Source organism: Podarcis bocagei, assembly GCF_964188305.1.
Source record: "Podarcis bocagei genome assembly, chromosome: 5".
Classification (NCBI taxonomy): Eukaryota; Metazoa; Chordata; class Lepidosauria; order Squamata; family Lacertidae; genus Podarcis; species Podarcis bocagei.
The window spans coordinates 28,730,325-28,744,971 of record NC_138129.1 but is presented as its reverse complement, the minus strand read 5'-3'; the positions used below and the strand labels follow the sequence as shown (position 1 = coordinate 28,744,971).

At 41.9% G+C, this 14,647-nt stretch overlaps 2 protein-coding genes across 16 annotated transcripts in view; one reads left to right on the top strand and one right to left on the bottom strand.

Annotated features, from left to right (window-relative positions):
• LOC308588109 (uncharacterized protein) overlaps positions 1-14,647 on the bottom strand; it is a 336,103-nt gene that overhangs the window by 241,560 nt on the left and 79,896 nt on the right. The window lies entirely within an intron of this gene.
• The window catches only part of SGK2 (serum/glucocorticoid regulated kinase 2), a 35,613-nt gene that overhangs the window by 13,128 nt on the left and 7,838 nt on the right, over positions 1-14,647 (top strand). For 7 of the 10 annotated variants that reach the window (XM_081196499.1, XM_081196497.1, XM_081196503.1 and 4 more), the window contains 9 exons: positions 5,862-5,931; positions 7,191-7,245; positions 7,497-7,546; positions 9,670-9,727; positions 10,532-10,615; positions 11,794-11,925; positions 12,826-12,938; positions 13,693-13,729; positions 13,903-13,989. In XM_081196499.1, coding sequence (XP_081052625.1) covers positions 5,862-5,931; positions 7,191-7,245; positions 7,497-7,546; positions 9,670-9,727; positions 10,532-10,615; positions 11,794-11,925; positions 12,826-12,938; positions 13,693-13,729; positions 13,903-13,989 — 686 coding nt within the window. Of the gene's footprint in view, positions 1-1,495; positions 1,527-2,739; positions 5,674-5,861; positions 5,932-5,993; positions 6,143-7,190; positions 7,246-7,496; positions 7,547-9,669; positions 9,728-10,531; positions 10,616-11,793; positions 11,926-12,825; positions 12,939-13,692; positions 13,730-13,902; positions 13,990-14,647 lie in introns of those variants that run through there. The other 3 variants (XM_081196502.1, XM_081196506.1, XM_081196504.1) reach the window with 3 other exon arrangements.

Here is a 14,647-nt window from a genome sequence, read left to right as displayed (position 1 = left end):
TGTCTTCCTAATGTCCCATCACCAACTGTCTTGGCTTCTATTTTAAATTTCGGCTTCATTAAATTCTTACCAACTACTGGACCCAGGAATTTAGGGTGTCTGGCACCCACAAACACATTACATTGTGTTGCAGTAGATTTTAACTATTAAGTGCTTTGGGAGCCCACACCTAGGAAAAAAGTGTGATAATTCTAGTATACTGGCTTGCCTTGGTCTGTTTGTCTTCTCGTTTTGTATTTTTCTGTTGTGAACCATTCATCTTTGGATGAAGGGTGATATACAAATTTAATAATAATTCTTTCCAACACCTGCTGCTTCCTCCTCCTCCTGCTAATGCAAAGGTAAGTAGTAAGGAAGCAGGCAGAGGGCCTTCTCAGTAGTGGCGCCCACCCTGTGGAACGCCCTCCCATCAGATGTCAAGGAAATAAACAACTATCTGACTTTTAGAAGACATCTGAAGGCAGCCCTGTTTAGGGAAGTTTTTAATGTTTAATGTTTTATCATGTTTTTAATATTCTGTTGGGAGCCGCCCATAGTGGCTGCGGAAACCCAGCCAGATGGGTAGGGTATAAATAAATTTATTATTATTATTATTATTATTATTATTATTATTATTATTATTATTATTATTATTAGGGACCAGACAGTTCTGACTCACTTAAGCTGCAGGCCTGTACAGCATTAGTTTATGCGAAGCTTGTGAGTCTATGTGAATAGGCTTTCACAAGTCTAGGATGCCACTTGACACAAAGTCCAGGGTGAAACTGGGCTACGTATGTGCCTAGAAGTTATGAAGGTGACCTTGGTGTAAAAAAAGAAAATAAAAGAAAATAAAATCTGCTGTGAATCCTCTTACTGAAAACTGGGCAACAGCACTAGCAATATCATTGGTTGTGTGCGTCTAGGTGCCAGTGGGCAACCCCTTAATATTTAAAAATGCCTTTCCAAGAACATGAGCTTTGGACATAATATTTAACTCTGACTTTTAAATATATTAATGCTCACACTTGCGAGACCCTTTTGCATGTGCTGTAACAGACTAGGCACGGCTCTCCCTCTGGAGTAGCAGTAGAAAATAGCTCAGTGCTTGTCATCTTGAAGTGAAAGTTAGTGCTTCTTGGGTAAGCTGAAGATGAGATCTGTGTTTGAAGTTTACAATCTAGGTTAGATGATGCAGTAAGGCGGATGATAATCGGGCAAGAGAGGGGTGGGTGTTCGGGGAAGCTTGCAGAATGAGACTTTGAGGCTGCCTTTTTCTTGTAAGGTAGGAATTGTATTGCAAACCGATTCTTTTTTCAACTGATTTATTATAAGCTTGGAATCAATGGGCTGCTTTTAAGTGTGGTTTGAGAAAACACTGGCTGTTAAAATGGGATCTGTGTATGTTGATATACAAAAATTAAGCTGTATCTTGATCCTTGGAGGGATTTTTTCCCTTTTTTTCAGTCAATGAAAAGGGCAGCACAATGGCATGGGCATTTGAACTGCAAAGTGATGCTTATTGGGACCAATGTTTCCAACTTTAGGTATACACTGATAGGATCTGAACTGTAACTGCTTGGGAAATTGCTGTTGGGGTCATCATGTTGGTTAGTAAGGAAATGTCAAGAAGGTGTTTGGCAGCAAAGGAAAGATACATTCCATGCTAGGGATGAGTAAGGAGGGGAATGAAAATTAAACAGCCAGTATTGTAATGTCTGCAGAAAAATATCTGGTGGCTGCATTTGGCTGTAGAATTGAAAAAGACAAACAACAACAAGAGGTGGGAGCACTTTCCGTATGATGAAAAGCTAAAATGTTGGGGCACTTTAGCTGACTTACAGGGAGGCTCAGGGATCTGGGGGTAGAAAATTTTCCACAGACATTTTCCCCAAATGGAATCTACCATTTTTTCTGCCAATATGATTCTATAAAGTTTGTGTTTCATAATTTTATTAACAATTTTATTGTTGTGGGGGAGGAAGGGAAAGGAGAATGTTAGCCGCTTTGAGACTCCTTCGGATAGTGATAAAGCGTGATATCAAATCCAAACTCCTCTTCTTAGGAACAATGAACAGATGCCATTTGCAAATGCAATACAGTGCTACCTCGGGTTAAGAACTTAATTCATTCTGGAGGTCCGTTCTTAACCTGAAACTGTTCTTAACCTGAAGCACCACTTTAGCTAATTGGGCCTCCTGCTGCCACCGGAGCATGATTTCTGTTCTCACCCTGAAATAAAATTCTTAACCCGAGGTACTATTTCTGGGTTAGCGGAGTCTGTAACCTGACGTGTCTGTAACCTGAAGCGTCTGTAACCCAAGGTACCACTGTATTAGGCAAGCTTGGCAATTTCAAAGTTGTCAGTTTGGTTTACTGAATGCACATGAAACTAACCTGCAACATTAGACCACTCAGTAAATTTTCCGGTGAAGATTACTGTAATTTGCATAGGAAGATTTTCCAATTAGAGATCCCACATGATCTCTAAGGCGGGGCTCTGTGGTTCAGGGTAGAGGACATGTGTTGCTTGCAAATTATCCCAGGTTCCCAGAATCTCCAGGTAGGACTCTCAAACCATGGTGAGTGTCAGTGGGGAACAGGGGTGGGGAGATTTTTGCCCAGGGGCTAAATACATCTCTCTAGTGCACTCTAGCCCTGGAGACATATCCTTGGCTACTCTTCTTTCTCACTCCTCACTCACTCCCACTCTCCCCAAATCACAGCTCTCACATGGGCCCGGAGCTCTGATAATGCCTCCAGCTTGCCTGGATAGAGGATACAGCAAGGCGGTGCGCATCTTACAAAATTGCAATAAGCGCAATAAAAACATCAGTAAATATTGGCTGGTGAAAAGAAATTCTCATTGCAGAGTCCTGTCTGAATGACAGCATTTTTTTTTGGAGATGTCTAAAACAATGAAAGAATGATTCCTGCCAATCGCTTACTCCCCTGAGGTTCTTTCCGCCATTATTAAGAGTGGGGAACTGCAAGTAGTGCCCCATCAGAGGATCTCAGTGATCAAGATGGAAAAGTATGCATTAATATTAGTGAAAATGTGTTCATTAGGGGAGATTCACAGTAAAAAAAAGTTGACATTCTTGTGATTTTCTTTTAACCGTGGCAAATTTATGTGGAAATGTACATAACTCAGTTTAAGATTAGAGAAATGAGATGTTGAGAGAAACTGAAATTGACTAATTTGCCTATCCCTAGGCTGGATCACAGCTACATTGTAGGAGGACAGTTGGTGATGAACGTGAAGTTTATCCAAGTCAGGATGGAATCCTAATAAAGATGGATGTGGACCAGAGCAGTCTGGGAAAGGGAGGCTTTAGTGGACTCCATGTGAAATGATTCACTGTAAAGATGCAGCTGGAGTGAAACTTAAGAGATTGATGCAGCTTTGGGTCAAGCTGTCCTCTTCACCTCCAAAACATCTCATCTTGATTCTCTAAACAATCTCTCTGCACTTGACCCAGCACTTCCTTGCAGAGGAGGAGGCTCATTATTTACAGCACGTACTCGTTGGTAGAGTTAGCCTGGCCTTAAATAAACGAAGATGGATCAGCTGCTTTCTTATGTATGAACTGTGCTTAAGATTTAGATAGAACTTCAGTTTTGCTGGTGGAAATTCTAGAGTAGATCTGTTGTGGTTGAGGCAATCCCAGGCTCCATGCCCAAAACATGAAGAGTGAAAAGCTAAAGTTACGAAAGTAACCGGTCTCCATTATGTTCTTTTCCTACTGAAATACTTTAAGTAGGGATGTATGAATACGTCAGTTTTTGTTTCTCTCAGCTTCTCATTTACCAATCTTAAATTCAGATTTTCACATTTCCATGTCAGTCTGCATTAAAAAGAAGGGGGAAAGGTATGCACTTTTTTTGTAAGGAAGTTGATAGTGTTGGCAGTTCCCCTTGAAATCTCATGAGGAGCTATGCATTTAGGTCATTTTTTGGAGTTAAGTTATATCTTCACCCATAGGAGCCAACTCCTAGGGGCCAAAGTCCCTTTGAGGCCCCCAATAAAATATTTGAGGGGGCCACTCCCCTCAAGTTGATGGACATTGCCATTCAAATGGTGGTTGTGCACCACATCTTGTGATTGATTATGCATGGCAGGGCTTACCTGCCCCCTCCCAATATTTTATTCAAGTTGGCACCCCTGTCTTCACTTATGCTCAGCCTGTACATATGGATAGAGAACATGAATACATTGTGTGCCATTTAAGTTTTCATTGATCAGAGAACTGATGCACACACAATATGATGCACACACAATACTAGGTTTTTAAAGGTGTCATATTTCCCTATCTCCATTTGTTGGGAGACATATCTTCAAGTTCTCCCACTTCAAGTTCAAGCTAGTTCTGTCGTTGAATATGGTCAATGACAAATGGGGCCTCCATGGTTAGCTGCAGTGTACTGATGCTGGGAGCAAATAGAGTGTGGTACTATATCATGCCTTGCCTGAAGTTCCAGGGCATGTTGCTGGTTATTGCTACAAGCAGAATGCTGGAGTAGAAGAACCCTTTTTTTAATTCTTCAAGCTCTTGAGTCAAAGTGCAATGGGTTTCTTTGTGTTTTTCCCATAGCAAAACTGTCTTCTGAATAAGTTTGTTTTCATGCTCCTTTCTCAGGGCACCAGGCCAGCAGTCTTATTTTATTGCTGTCTTTATTATGACAAAATGTGGGCAAAACAAATTCCACAGTAGGTTTCACTAGTTAAATATTCTGAGGTGCTGTTTGTCCTTTTATTGGGAGAGACAAAATAGAAGACCAGGCAAATATCACATGGGAGGACTTTATAAAATAAGGAAGGGCAGTAGCGCTCATTCACTCATTTTTCTCAGCAGCTGGAATCCAGAGGCATGCTCCTTTGATACTGGAAGTAATGACTAGTGGCCAGTAATAGTAGCCTTATTCTCCACAAATCTGTCTAATTCACTTTTAAAGTCATCCAGTTTGGTGACCATTCAGGTTCTTCATTGTCCATTGCATATTTGCACATAGGAGGGGAGGGATTTTTAAAAGCCTGCTTTTATGTTTTTCTCTCTCTCTTCCGCCTTCTGTGACATTGGCCTTGATCCAGCATTGTCAATATAACTGCAGCTATAATGGCAGGCCGGGAGGAACTGTGATTGTAGAAGAAAAGGCGAGTTTTCTTAACTTTAGGCCTTCCTTTAGGTTATCCTGGTGAGGCTTCTTGACTGGACTGGAAGAAACTCCTGGTCCAGTCAATTTCACTCTTAAGGTCAATTTAACTTGCATAGGAACTTTCCTCGCTTCTGTGAATGGGTTGTGTTAATGCACTAAAACAAAACAAGCCAGCCCAGTTCTGTTCACCACTCTTTAATAGACAACCACAACAATTGCAGCAAAATCTATACAAGTCTACTGAATGTCTCACTGACCTGGGCAAATCATTTCAGCATTCTCCTTTGCGAAAGGAGGATAGTGCTTGTGCTGTGATGCGCAATGCATGTTCGTAAAATGCTTGGAAAGCTTTGAATGAGAGGGACTGAGCTTGTGCCAAGTATGATGTACCAAAGGGGCAGCTCCTCTGCCTTGTGATCTGTGTCTCACAGAAAGGCAGGACAATCCCGGGTAGTATCCTTGGAAAGGGAGGCTGTCGTTTACAGGACATCACTCGCTGGTTTCCGAATTTTGCTTCTGCACTCCTGTCCGAATAAGGTTAGAAGCTTCCTTTTGCAGCAACCGAGTCTCTTCCCTAGCTCCAATAAAGTTTGCTTATTTTGTTTTGTGGGTGGATGCATGAGAAGGGCAAGGTCACTTCAGAACAAATGTATCTCTGTGTGTATTTCTTGCGATTGCTGCCAGTGGAACAGTTTGCTAACTTTTTCCTCCTCCCTTTCCTGTAGATCTCATAAAGCACGGGCGAGAGAGGTTAGAACAGACGATCAAGACCTCCAGTTCCAGACTGTGTTCCTAGTGAGTATAAGGCTCTTTCTATTAGGGGGGTCACTGTCGCTTTAAAGCTGAGCCTGATCATAATCTCCCACAAGCAATAAGCAGTGAATTGAGCTGGCTGGCACGGGGTGTGTTGCAGAGGGAAGCATCTCTTGCACAAACTGGGACTTGTTGCTCAGTATGGCTTTGTTGCTCAACTCTGCTTCTGATGAAGGCTTTTACTCATGCAGATGTAAGTAACGCTGCTAAATGAGATGTTTCAAAATGAGATCCTTTTGAGCGGTGATGTCTATTCACGGCATGCTTTGAAATAAGGGGCTTCTGTGGAACTGTAGGACTTACAAAATAAGGGAAGGGATTTGGACTGCCTTGCAATCTCTTGTGGAGACGGGTGGAGAGTATTAAATGTCAAAAGGTTTTGTCTTGTAACTTTCCTGCTCGGTAGAAGGGGAAGCTTGATGGTCAGGATTTCCCCTGGGGCTTTAATAGCAAGAGTGTTCTTCCTATCAGCATATCAGTAAGGGGAATGAATATTCACATTGTTTATATTCATGTGCTACAGTTTGTGTCACCTGGTTTTGTTAGCTGATATTCCTTATTTGGGGGCGGGGGGAAGGAATGTACAATATGAATGTCTGTCTCCCACCCACTAATAAGGGGTTCCAATTGCCACTTGGAGGTAGCCTTTGATCAGCAAAATACTACAGATAGAGAAGGGTTGGACCTTCCCCTTGATTCAATTTTGCCAGCTCCCAGGGGCTGCTTTTATACTTTGAAAATGACACTGGCATTGTGTGGACTTTGGCCCCTAATTAAGGCACCTAGAATGGGGATATGGCACCAGAAATAGCACAGCATGCATAAACATTGCATTTACAGTACCAGCTACTGTGTGCTAAAAGCAGGAAAGAGGACAGATGACTATTTTGCTGCTGAGGGTTTTGTTTCTTACTGTCTTGCATGGAGACAGGAGAAGGGTTAATTCTGTGTCCATCTGGTATGCCGGCTGAGACTCTACCTGCCTGCACACTGTCTTGCCAGTCAGATGGGCGGGCTACATCATCTGTATTCAGTAATAATAAAATCTCAGTTATGGGCTTGATAGAATACACACTTAATAAACAGCTCCCTCAGGTGTTATTTTTCCACCTATGGCTGACAACTTATCCCTCTAAGTTAGAATAACATCTTCAACTTGAGGGCTCTCCCTGTTGAGGCAGAGGCTAGAGTTGCCCTGCTCTCCACATCTCTGAAACTGACTGTTGTCTTGTTTTTCACAGTGCTGAAAGGGTTGCCACCTTAATGGACCGTTCCAAAAGCCAAGATGATAGCCAGGTAAGGTCCAGGTACCTTCTTTCTTAAATGTATTTAGATGGGTTCAAATACGAGGGTGGAGAATTTTAAGAAGCTCAGTTCCTTACCTGTCCAAGGGTGTCTGTGGGGAGGGGGACTGGAAAGCCTCATCCATTGCAGTAGGCTTTGCTGGTATGCATTTACTGTACCAGGAAGCTCCACCTTCTCTCACACTGTTGCTCAACAGTGGCGGTCTTAGCTAACGTCAGCTCTATACTTCTGTCATTTTTCAGCCTTCATCGCCAACGGACAACATCAACCTTGGACCTTCTGCTAACCCCAAGTGAGTGCATGCAAAAGTCAACACATTTTGCAAGGTTAAGAAATGCAATGAAACTCTACTTCACTTTCCTTAATTTGCTCTTCTGAGGTGTCTGGAGCTCCTGAACACATCTTCTGTTTGCAAAAGTGAAGTGTTGGATTGTAGGCAAGCCAGGGTAGTGGTGGGAGTTTTATCGTACCTTCTTGGTGACGTCACAGACACTAGCCAGTATATGGTCAAAATATGTGCAACCCCACTCCTACCAGCACTCCAGGTAGCTGTGCCACTGTTAGCTCGGGGGGGGGGGGATCACGTATTTCCAGCAATGACATATTGCAGTTTGAGAGCTGGGAAAATGCAATGTCACTAAAACAAAAGTGCTTCCTCAAATTAAGACATTTGTATTGTGTGCAACAAATCAATATTGTTCATAAAGGTTACATAACAGCATCGAATGGGGTCTAGCTATGTTGCTTGTTCTCACTATTCTTGTCACAACCCTTATCTCAGTAGGTGCTTGGGACATACTATATTGCAGTCACACAACAGCAATGGATGTACCAACTGTGAAGGAAAAGAAATCTGTGTTTCTGTGGAGAAAATCGAACGCAGTTGGTTATTGCAACGACATTCCTGCAACAAAAGCACAGCCTCAAGGGAAACATCCCCACTTATCCCAACAATTGTGTGATCTATTTATCCTCCTAAAAGTGCATTTGTCCTCCCGTTGCCCACCCCCACAAGCTGTGTAACCCCAGCACATACATCTCCCAAACAATGGAATATAAAGCCTTAGCATCAAGACAAGCCAATCTTTTTTTACTGGGGAGAGATGAAGAGCTCTAACTACACTCTTGGCCAGATATTGTGGGTCAGCTTTAATACTTTGGGAAACTTGGGCTTGTGAAATCCCCAGTCATTCCTTTGTTCTCTGGCTGCGAGTTGTCTCCTACAAAGGTGGGTGGGCATCAAGCTTGAGAACATCTGCTTTGCTTTTCCCATAGAACCCCAAGATCCACTAGCTGGACCGAAGTACAAAACAGTGGCTGAGAGACAAGGAACAGAGATGCATATAGAATTGAGGAAGAGGGCACAGCTGGGTGCACTTTAGGCTAGACATTTGTTTGCAGTGCTGAGCTGATGGGGCCTTCACACACATTCTGGGTATCCCCTCCAGCCTCAAATTTCTTTGTTATAGTGGACTAATTTAGGGGAAAGCTCCTATTGTTAAAAGAATTGGGAATCCAAAATAGTTGGTGATCTACTATGGATCACCCAGAGATCTATATTCTGCCCATCCCTGGTGTTGTTTTGGATTTGTTTGGAAGGAAGAGCAAGATAGAAATGTTGTTGTTGTTGTTGTTGTTGTTGTTGTTGTTGTTGTTGTTGTTGTTGATACAGTTCTAGGAGCTCTGAAACAGATTTGTGTGGAGTAGGACAGCTTTGGAATCAATGTTACGATCTCTCATGCTCATCTACTCCTAATAATTAGCATTTCCAGCAGAGGTGGGGTAGCTGCAGCCCTTCAGCTGTTGTTTAGCTCCCAGCTCCCACCAGCTGCCAGCCAGCCTGGCAAATTTTCAGGGTTGATGGGAGTTGGAGTCCAACCACATCTGGAGGGTCACAGATTCCTCAGCCCTCGTACTCAAGTTTGGAAGCAAAGAGGGCTTCAGGTTTGTGTATACAGATAATCCCTAATACAATAGCCATTAACCCAAATATCCTTTCTATCATTTCCATGTGAGAGATTATTTTACTGTGTTTGTATTTGAACCTTTTGCTCCTATTTTCTGCTTGGTTTTCCTAAATATGTACCTTAAGCCACAAAAATGCACTAGTTGAACTCTTAGCCAAGCAATCACCCAAGAGAATAGCAGTTTATCTGGTTATGAAGAGTTGAATGTCTGTAAGAACGGTAGTGGTAGTCAGCTGATGTTTACTCAGCATAGACCTATTGAAATTAATGAACATGACTAAATTGGGTCCATTAATCTCCACTCTGAATAAACCTTAGCTGACTAACATTCCGTGTCTTTATCTGCCAGGACAGAATGACAGAATTGAGGAAAGGTTGCGGTGGGGAGAATCTAGCTGACTGAAGAAAAGAGCTTTGTGTGTTTTACTCTGTTTCCTTTTTCTAACAGTGCCAAGCCAACAGATTTTGACTTCCTAAAGATAATTGGCAAAGGTAGCTTTGGAAAAGTAAGTGGCCTAGTTTGCAAGAATTTTATTTATTTACTTTTATTACTGTGTCAATGACACGTGGCAACCATCATCCCATTTCTTTTCCCACTTTGCTTTCATATGCATGGCTTCTGGTGCTTTTGAACTGGTGCCCTAAATTCTAGCATTTGTACCCACAATGTGATTCTTCCCCTCCCCATTTGTTATTGCTATTCCTGCTCTTTAGTCTGCCGCTCCCTTTTGCCATCTTAAAGTAAGGAGCTAGAATGCAATCTGGAGAACAGATCCTTCAAGGGATTCAGGGTTCTGAACCTAGTCCCCATCTTTATCTTCTCAACCATCCTGTTAAGTGACCATCATGGCTTGGCAGGCATTTGAACTAGAAGTCCCTAAGTCTTAGCCTGACATGCTCTCTCACAGCATCTCAGTGGTACCTTTAAAGGGCCCATTTTAATAATGAAAGTCGTATTAAGAAGTTTCAATGCCATTCTCTTTTCAATTTTACTTTTGTGCCTAAGGTAGGGAGCAGTTACTGTGTGCAATGGATTAATTAGTGATAAGCTGCTGCTGCTCTTGATTATTGGAAATCCAAAATATGTTCAGTTATGCATCGATTCACCCCAACACCAACACCAAATTGTTCCTAGGAATGGGGCCTGCTGATTGGCACAATGGAGGAAGCAAAGTCTCCCTGCCCTGTACATTGTGCAGCTGCCAACTTGGCATGCCACTGTAATGTGAACATAAAACACTGACCAATTAGTTAAGGACATGAAAGCTGGACACTTCTTTTACCCCCTCGGTTTTTCAATCCCGCTTCAGGTCCTTTTGGCAAAACGCAAATCTGATGGGAGGTTCTATGCTGTGAAAGTTCTGCAGAAGAAATCTATTCTCAAGAAAAAAGAGGTATCATTTCAAAGGAATCTACTTGCACTTTCAACAAATGAGTTTTATTACTCTCTCCCTATGCTCTGTATATCGTGCCCCCCTCTCTGTGTGTGCGTGAGAGATTCTATCTGTGTCTATATCTGCAGGAGCACAACTCTAAATAGCTCTTCAGGTGAATAATATCTGGGCTTTGAAAGCTATTTTATACTTGCCATCTCCCTGGAGTCAGCTACATTCTTAAAAAAAAAAAAGGTGTTTAAAATGCATTGTAACACTGTGACACTAGATGGCGCTGTGGAGTTCTGTCTTTCAGCAACGTTATTTCCCATTACGAGGTTTACAACGCGTTACAATGCATTTTCCTGAAACGTTTTTTGCTTGTGTCTAGATCCAGCCTCTATCCTAACCAAAAAACATGGTCTGCCATTGGTGAACTGCATCACATTGGTCTGAGGGCCAAACTGCACACAACACTAAATGTGTCCCTTGTAGATGAATGAATTGTTCTTCTTTCTTTCTTTTACTCTATAAATTGCACTTGTGGGGGTTTCAGGGATGGAAAAGGAATCAATTTCAAATGGGTTTATACACAGAAATTGGGCAGTCACAACCTGACTGTGCTTCATTGAGCTTCCGCTTATGTCTGAGCACCCATGCATTTATTTTTCTTTTTAAAGCCTGACTAATTATATGCAAAATTATACATACATTATACTTGTAATATGCATGAGAGTCAGCCCTTGTAGTATAATGAGCATTTTCATACAGTTGTATGCATTGTTGTATGTATGTATAATAATGCAAATAATATACGAGAATATTTTGCATTTTTGTTGGAGCCAGCAAAACAACCCCCTCTCTTCTTGTTGAGATCAAAGAGTGAGGTGGGAATTAGAAAAATAAAATTGGTGTATAGAAGCTGAACATCAAGATTTTCAGAAAATCCCATCCATGGCTCCAATTAGGACCCCAGCTCTCGCTTGGAGGGAGGGAGGGGGTGTAACCATTTCCTCCCATGCCAGAGATCCATTTAAAATTCCTCCTTCCCTTGAAGTTGCTGTTAGGCTTTGCTAAAGACATTTATGTATCTGTGTGTGACTGTAGTGAATTTAATTTTGAAACGAAACAAAACTTGATCTGTGAACTTAGCCCTTCCTCCCTCTCTTTCTCTCTCTCTCTGTCTCGGTTCTTCATAGCAAAATCACATAATGGCAGAACGCAATGTGCTCCTGAAGAATGTGAAACATCCTTTCCTTGTGGGGCTCCACTATTCCTTCCAGACCAAAGAGAAACTATACTTTGTACTGGACTATGTAAATGGAGGAGAGGTGAGTGAGTGTCATTTTTTTGCATCACGCAGAGCATTGGGTTCTGTCAGTGCTATCATTCTGGGCTTTACCTTCAACGTGAATAGGTGCAATATTAAAAGTCTTCTGAATGATTTGGCATATGTTCAGTTCTAGTTATCATATTTAATACGCTGTACCCCTGTGGTCTTCAACTTTTTCAAACTTAGGACTACTTACTTATTCATTCATTTAGACCATTTGTACACCACTCTTCAGCCAAAATATCTCCCAAAGCATCTTACAAACAATCAAAATAAGGCAGTCCCTGCCGGCAGGCTTACAATCTTAACAAAACATGACAGACAAGGGAAAAGGGACAGTGAGGGATGTTAGAGAAGTCCAACGAAAATGGAAACAGGTGAACAAATTGCTTGTGGTCACTTATTCATCCCGTATCAGGAATGGAAATTGGTCTACTGAATGTGATCGATATTTATTGTTGTTCTTGCAAATGATACATCACTGATTGCATTCTCTCTCTCCCCCCCCCTTATTTGCACTGAAATGAATGGTGTAGAACAACATAATGACAACATAATGTATGTAATTAATTACATAATTTATATAAGCTACGTAATTTCCCCAGCCCAGTGCATCCAGATGTCTTGTACCGCATCTCTGATGGGAAGAGTTGTGGTTCAAAACATCTGGAGGGCACCAGGTTGCTGTGTTCCTGAAATAGCCGAGGAATAGGGCATCGGGCTGAATACTGAATACTTGGTATTCCATGAGTGTGGAATAATGAAGCTGTTTTCTGAGGAAAGTGTGTCAAATCCAAAACCCTGTTATAAGCAACCTGTTAAGTCTCTTGATTCAGGCATAGAGGTACTTACGGAATAAGTTTTCTCCAGCCTCAAATTCTCCCGTCTTGGTTCATAGCTCTTCTTCCATTTGCAAAGAGAACGTTGCTTCTGTGAACCTCGAGCCCGATTCTATGCAGCTGAAATGGCCAGTGCGGTGGGCTACCTCCATTCACTGAACATCATCTACCGGTACAGTATTTTTGCAATAACAGCAGGTAGCTTTAGTAAGATATATTAAGAAGCAATTTCAATAATGCTGCTGCTACTGTGATACATTAAGGTTGGAGTGTTTTTTTTTCAGAATAGTGTTGCCTTTAAAGAAGATAAAATTTTAACTCTTCTTTTTTTAAAAAAAGAATAGTTTGGAATGTCAACCTCCCCACCCCCCCACCTCGGCCACTAAAGAGTTGATGAGCTAGATTAGTAGCGGTCAAGAGGCAATCCTCCATATCACTAACCATTCCCTGTTTCTCCTAATGTGTTTCTTTCCCACCCCAGAGCCACTTAACAGGGGGGTGGGAAAACTATACCCCTCCTGTTGTTGGACTACAGCTCCCATTATTCCTGGCAACTGGCCATGTTGGCATGGGCTGATGGGAGCTGGAGTCTTACACAGCAGTGCAATTTTCCATCACTTTTTTTATCGGCCCCTTCAAGGTTAGAAGAGTAGCAGGATGTCTGCACTAAAAAGTGTGGCATAATGACCAAACATTGTGCCAATTAACAGATGATCTAGAAACGCTAGAAAATAAAGCAAGTGTATAAGAGAACTGATTTCATTGGTATGTGAAAGGTAACACTGGAGACTTTTTGGAATCTGCAAGATGTAATTCTTTTAACAGATACATCTAAGCATTTGAAGCTGGAGAGGATTCCCTGAAATCCCACCAGATTTTAATCACCATATTCCCACCTCCCTTATTCTCTTTCCTCCTTTCTTTAGGGACTTGAAACCTGAAAATATTCTCTTGGATTGTCAGGTATGTATTTATGGATTCTTGCACATTACTGTGTGATCTACTTCAGTTGTTATTTGTTGGTAGGAAAAGTTTTGTAATTATACTGGGACAACCAAGTCAAATAGGAATGCAAAAGTGGCAAAATATGGAATACAGCTTCCTAAGGAGCTCAGTATTTCTCCTTTTTCTTTTAGGGCCATGTTGTACTGACTGATTTTGGACTTTGCAAAGAAGGAATGGAGCCAGAGGAAACAACATCTACTTTCTGCGGCACCCCAGAGGTATGATTATGAAAACACGTCTATGTGTTTCAATAGGTGATTTTGTCTCTGCTTTGACTTTTCCAAGGAACTGAGCACCACCACTGAGAATGGACTGTGCCAGCTGAGTAGGCTTTTTAGTCCTGTAGGCTTACACGGAGTAGCCCCTACTGATGTTGTTGTGCCATGACACACAATGCAATTCTCTAAATCTGGGATCACGAAACTAGTGGTCATGGGCATTGTTGTGCTATCAGACACTGCTTGGTGCCTGCCAAAGCCCTCTGCCCCTCTCAAGTTGTGATTTATTTATTTTTTAATTGAGGTTAGGTGTTTGTTCTTTTTTCCTTTTTTAGAATAAGTGATAGTAGGATTGATGGAAAATGAAATGCAAGCAACAGCCAGATACCCATGTTCTTATGGGACCCATATGGAGATGCATTGCCTGTTTTCTGCTTGCCCATTTGTTTTGCCTGATTTTTTTGTGGGGGGTGTTGCAGGATGTTTTGACTGCTTTGGTTTTTCGGGGGTTGGCTGTGTGTTGGAAGGTGCTTTTTGTTTGGGGGTTGCTGCCTGTTTTTTTAAAAATCTGTGTTTGTTTTGGAGTGTGGGTAGATGTTTTGCTTATTGTTTGCCCTTTTTCCATATGTGAAATGGGTATTCTGTGGTGCCCATGACA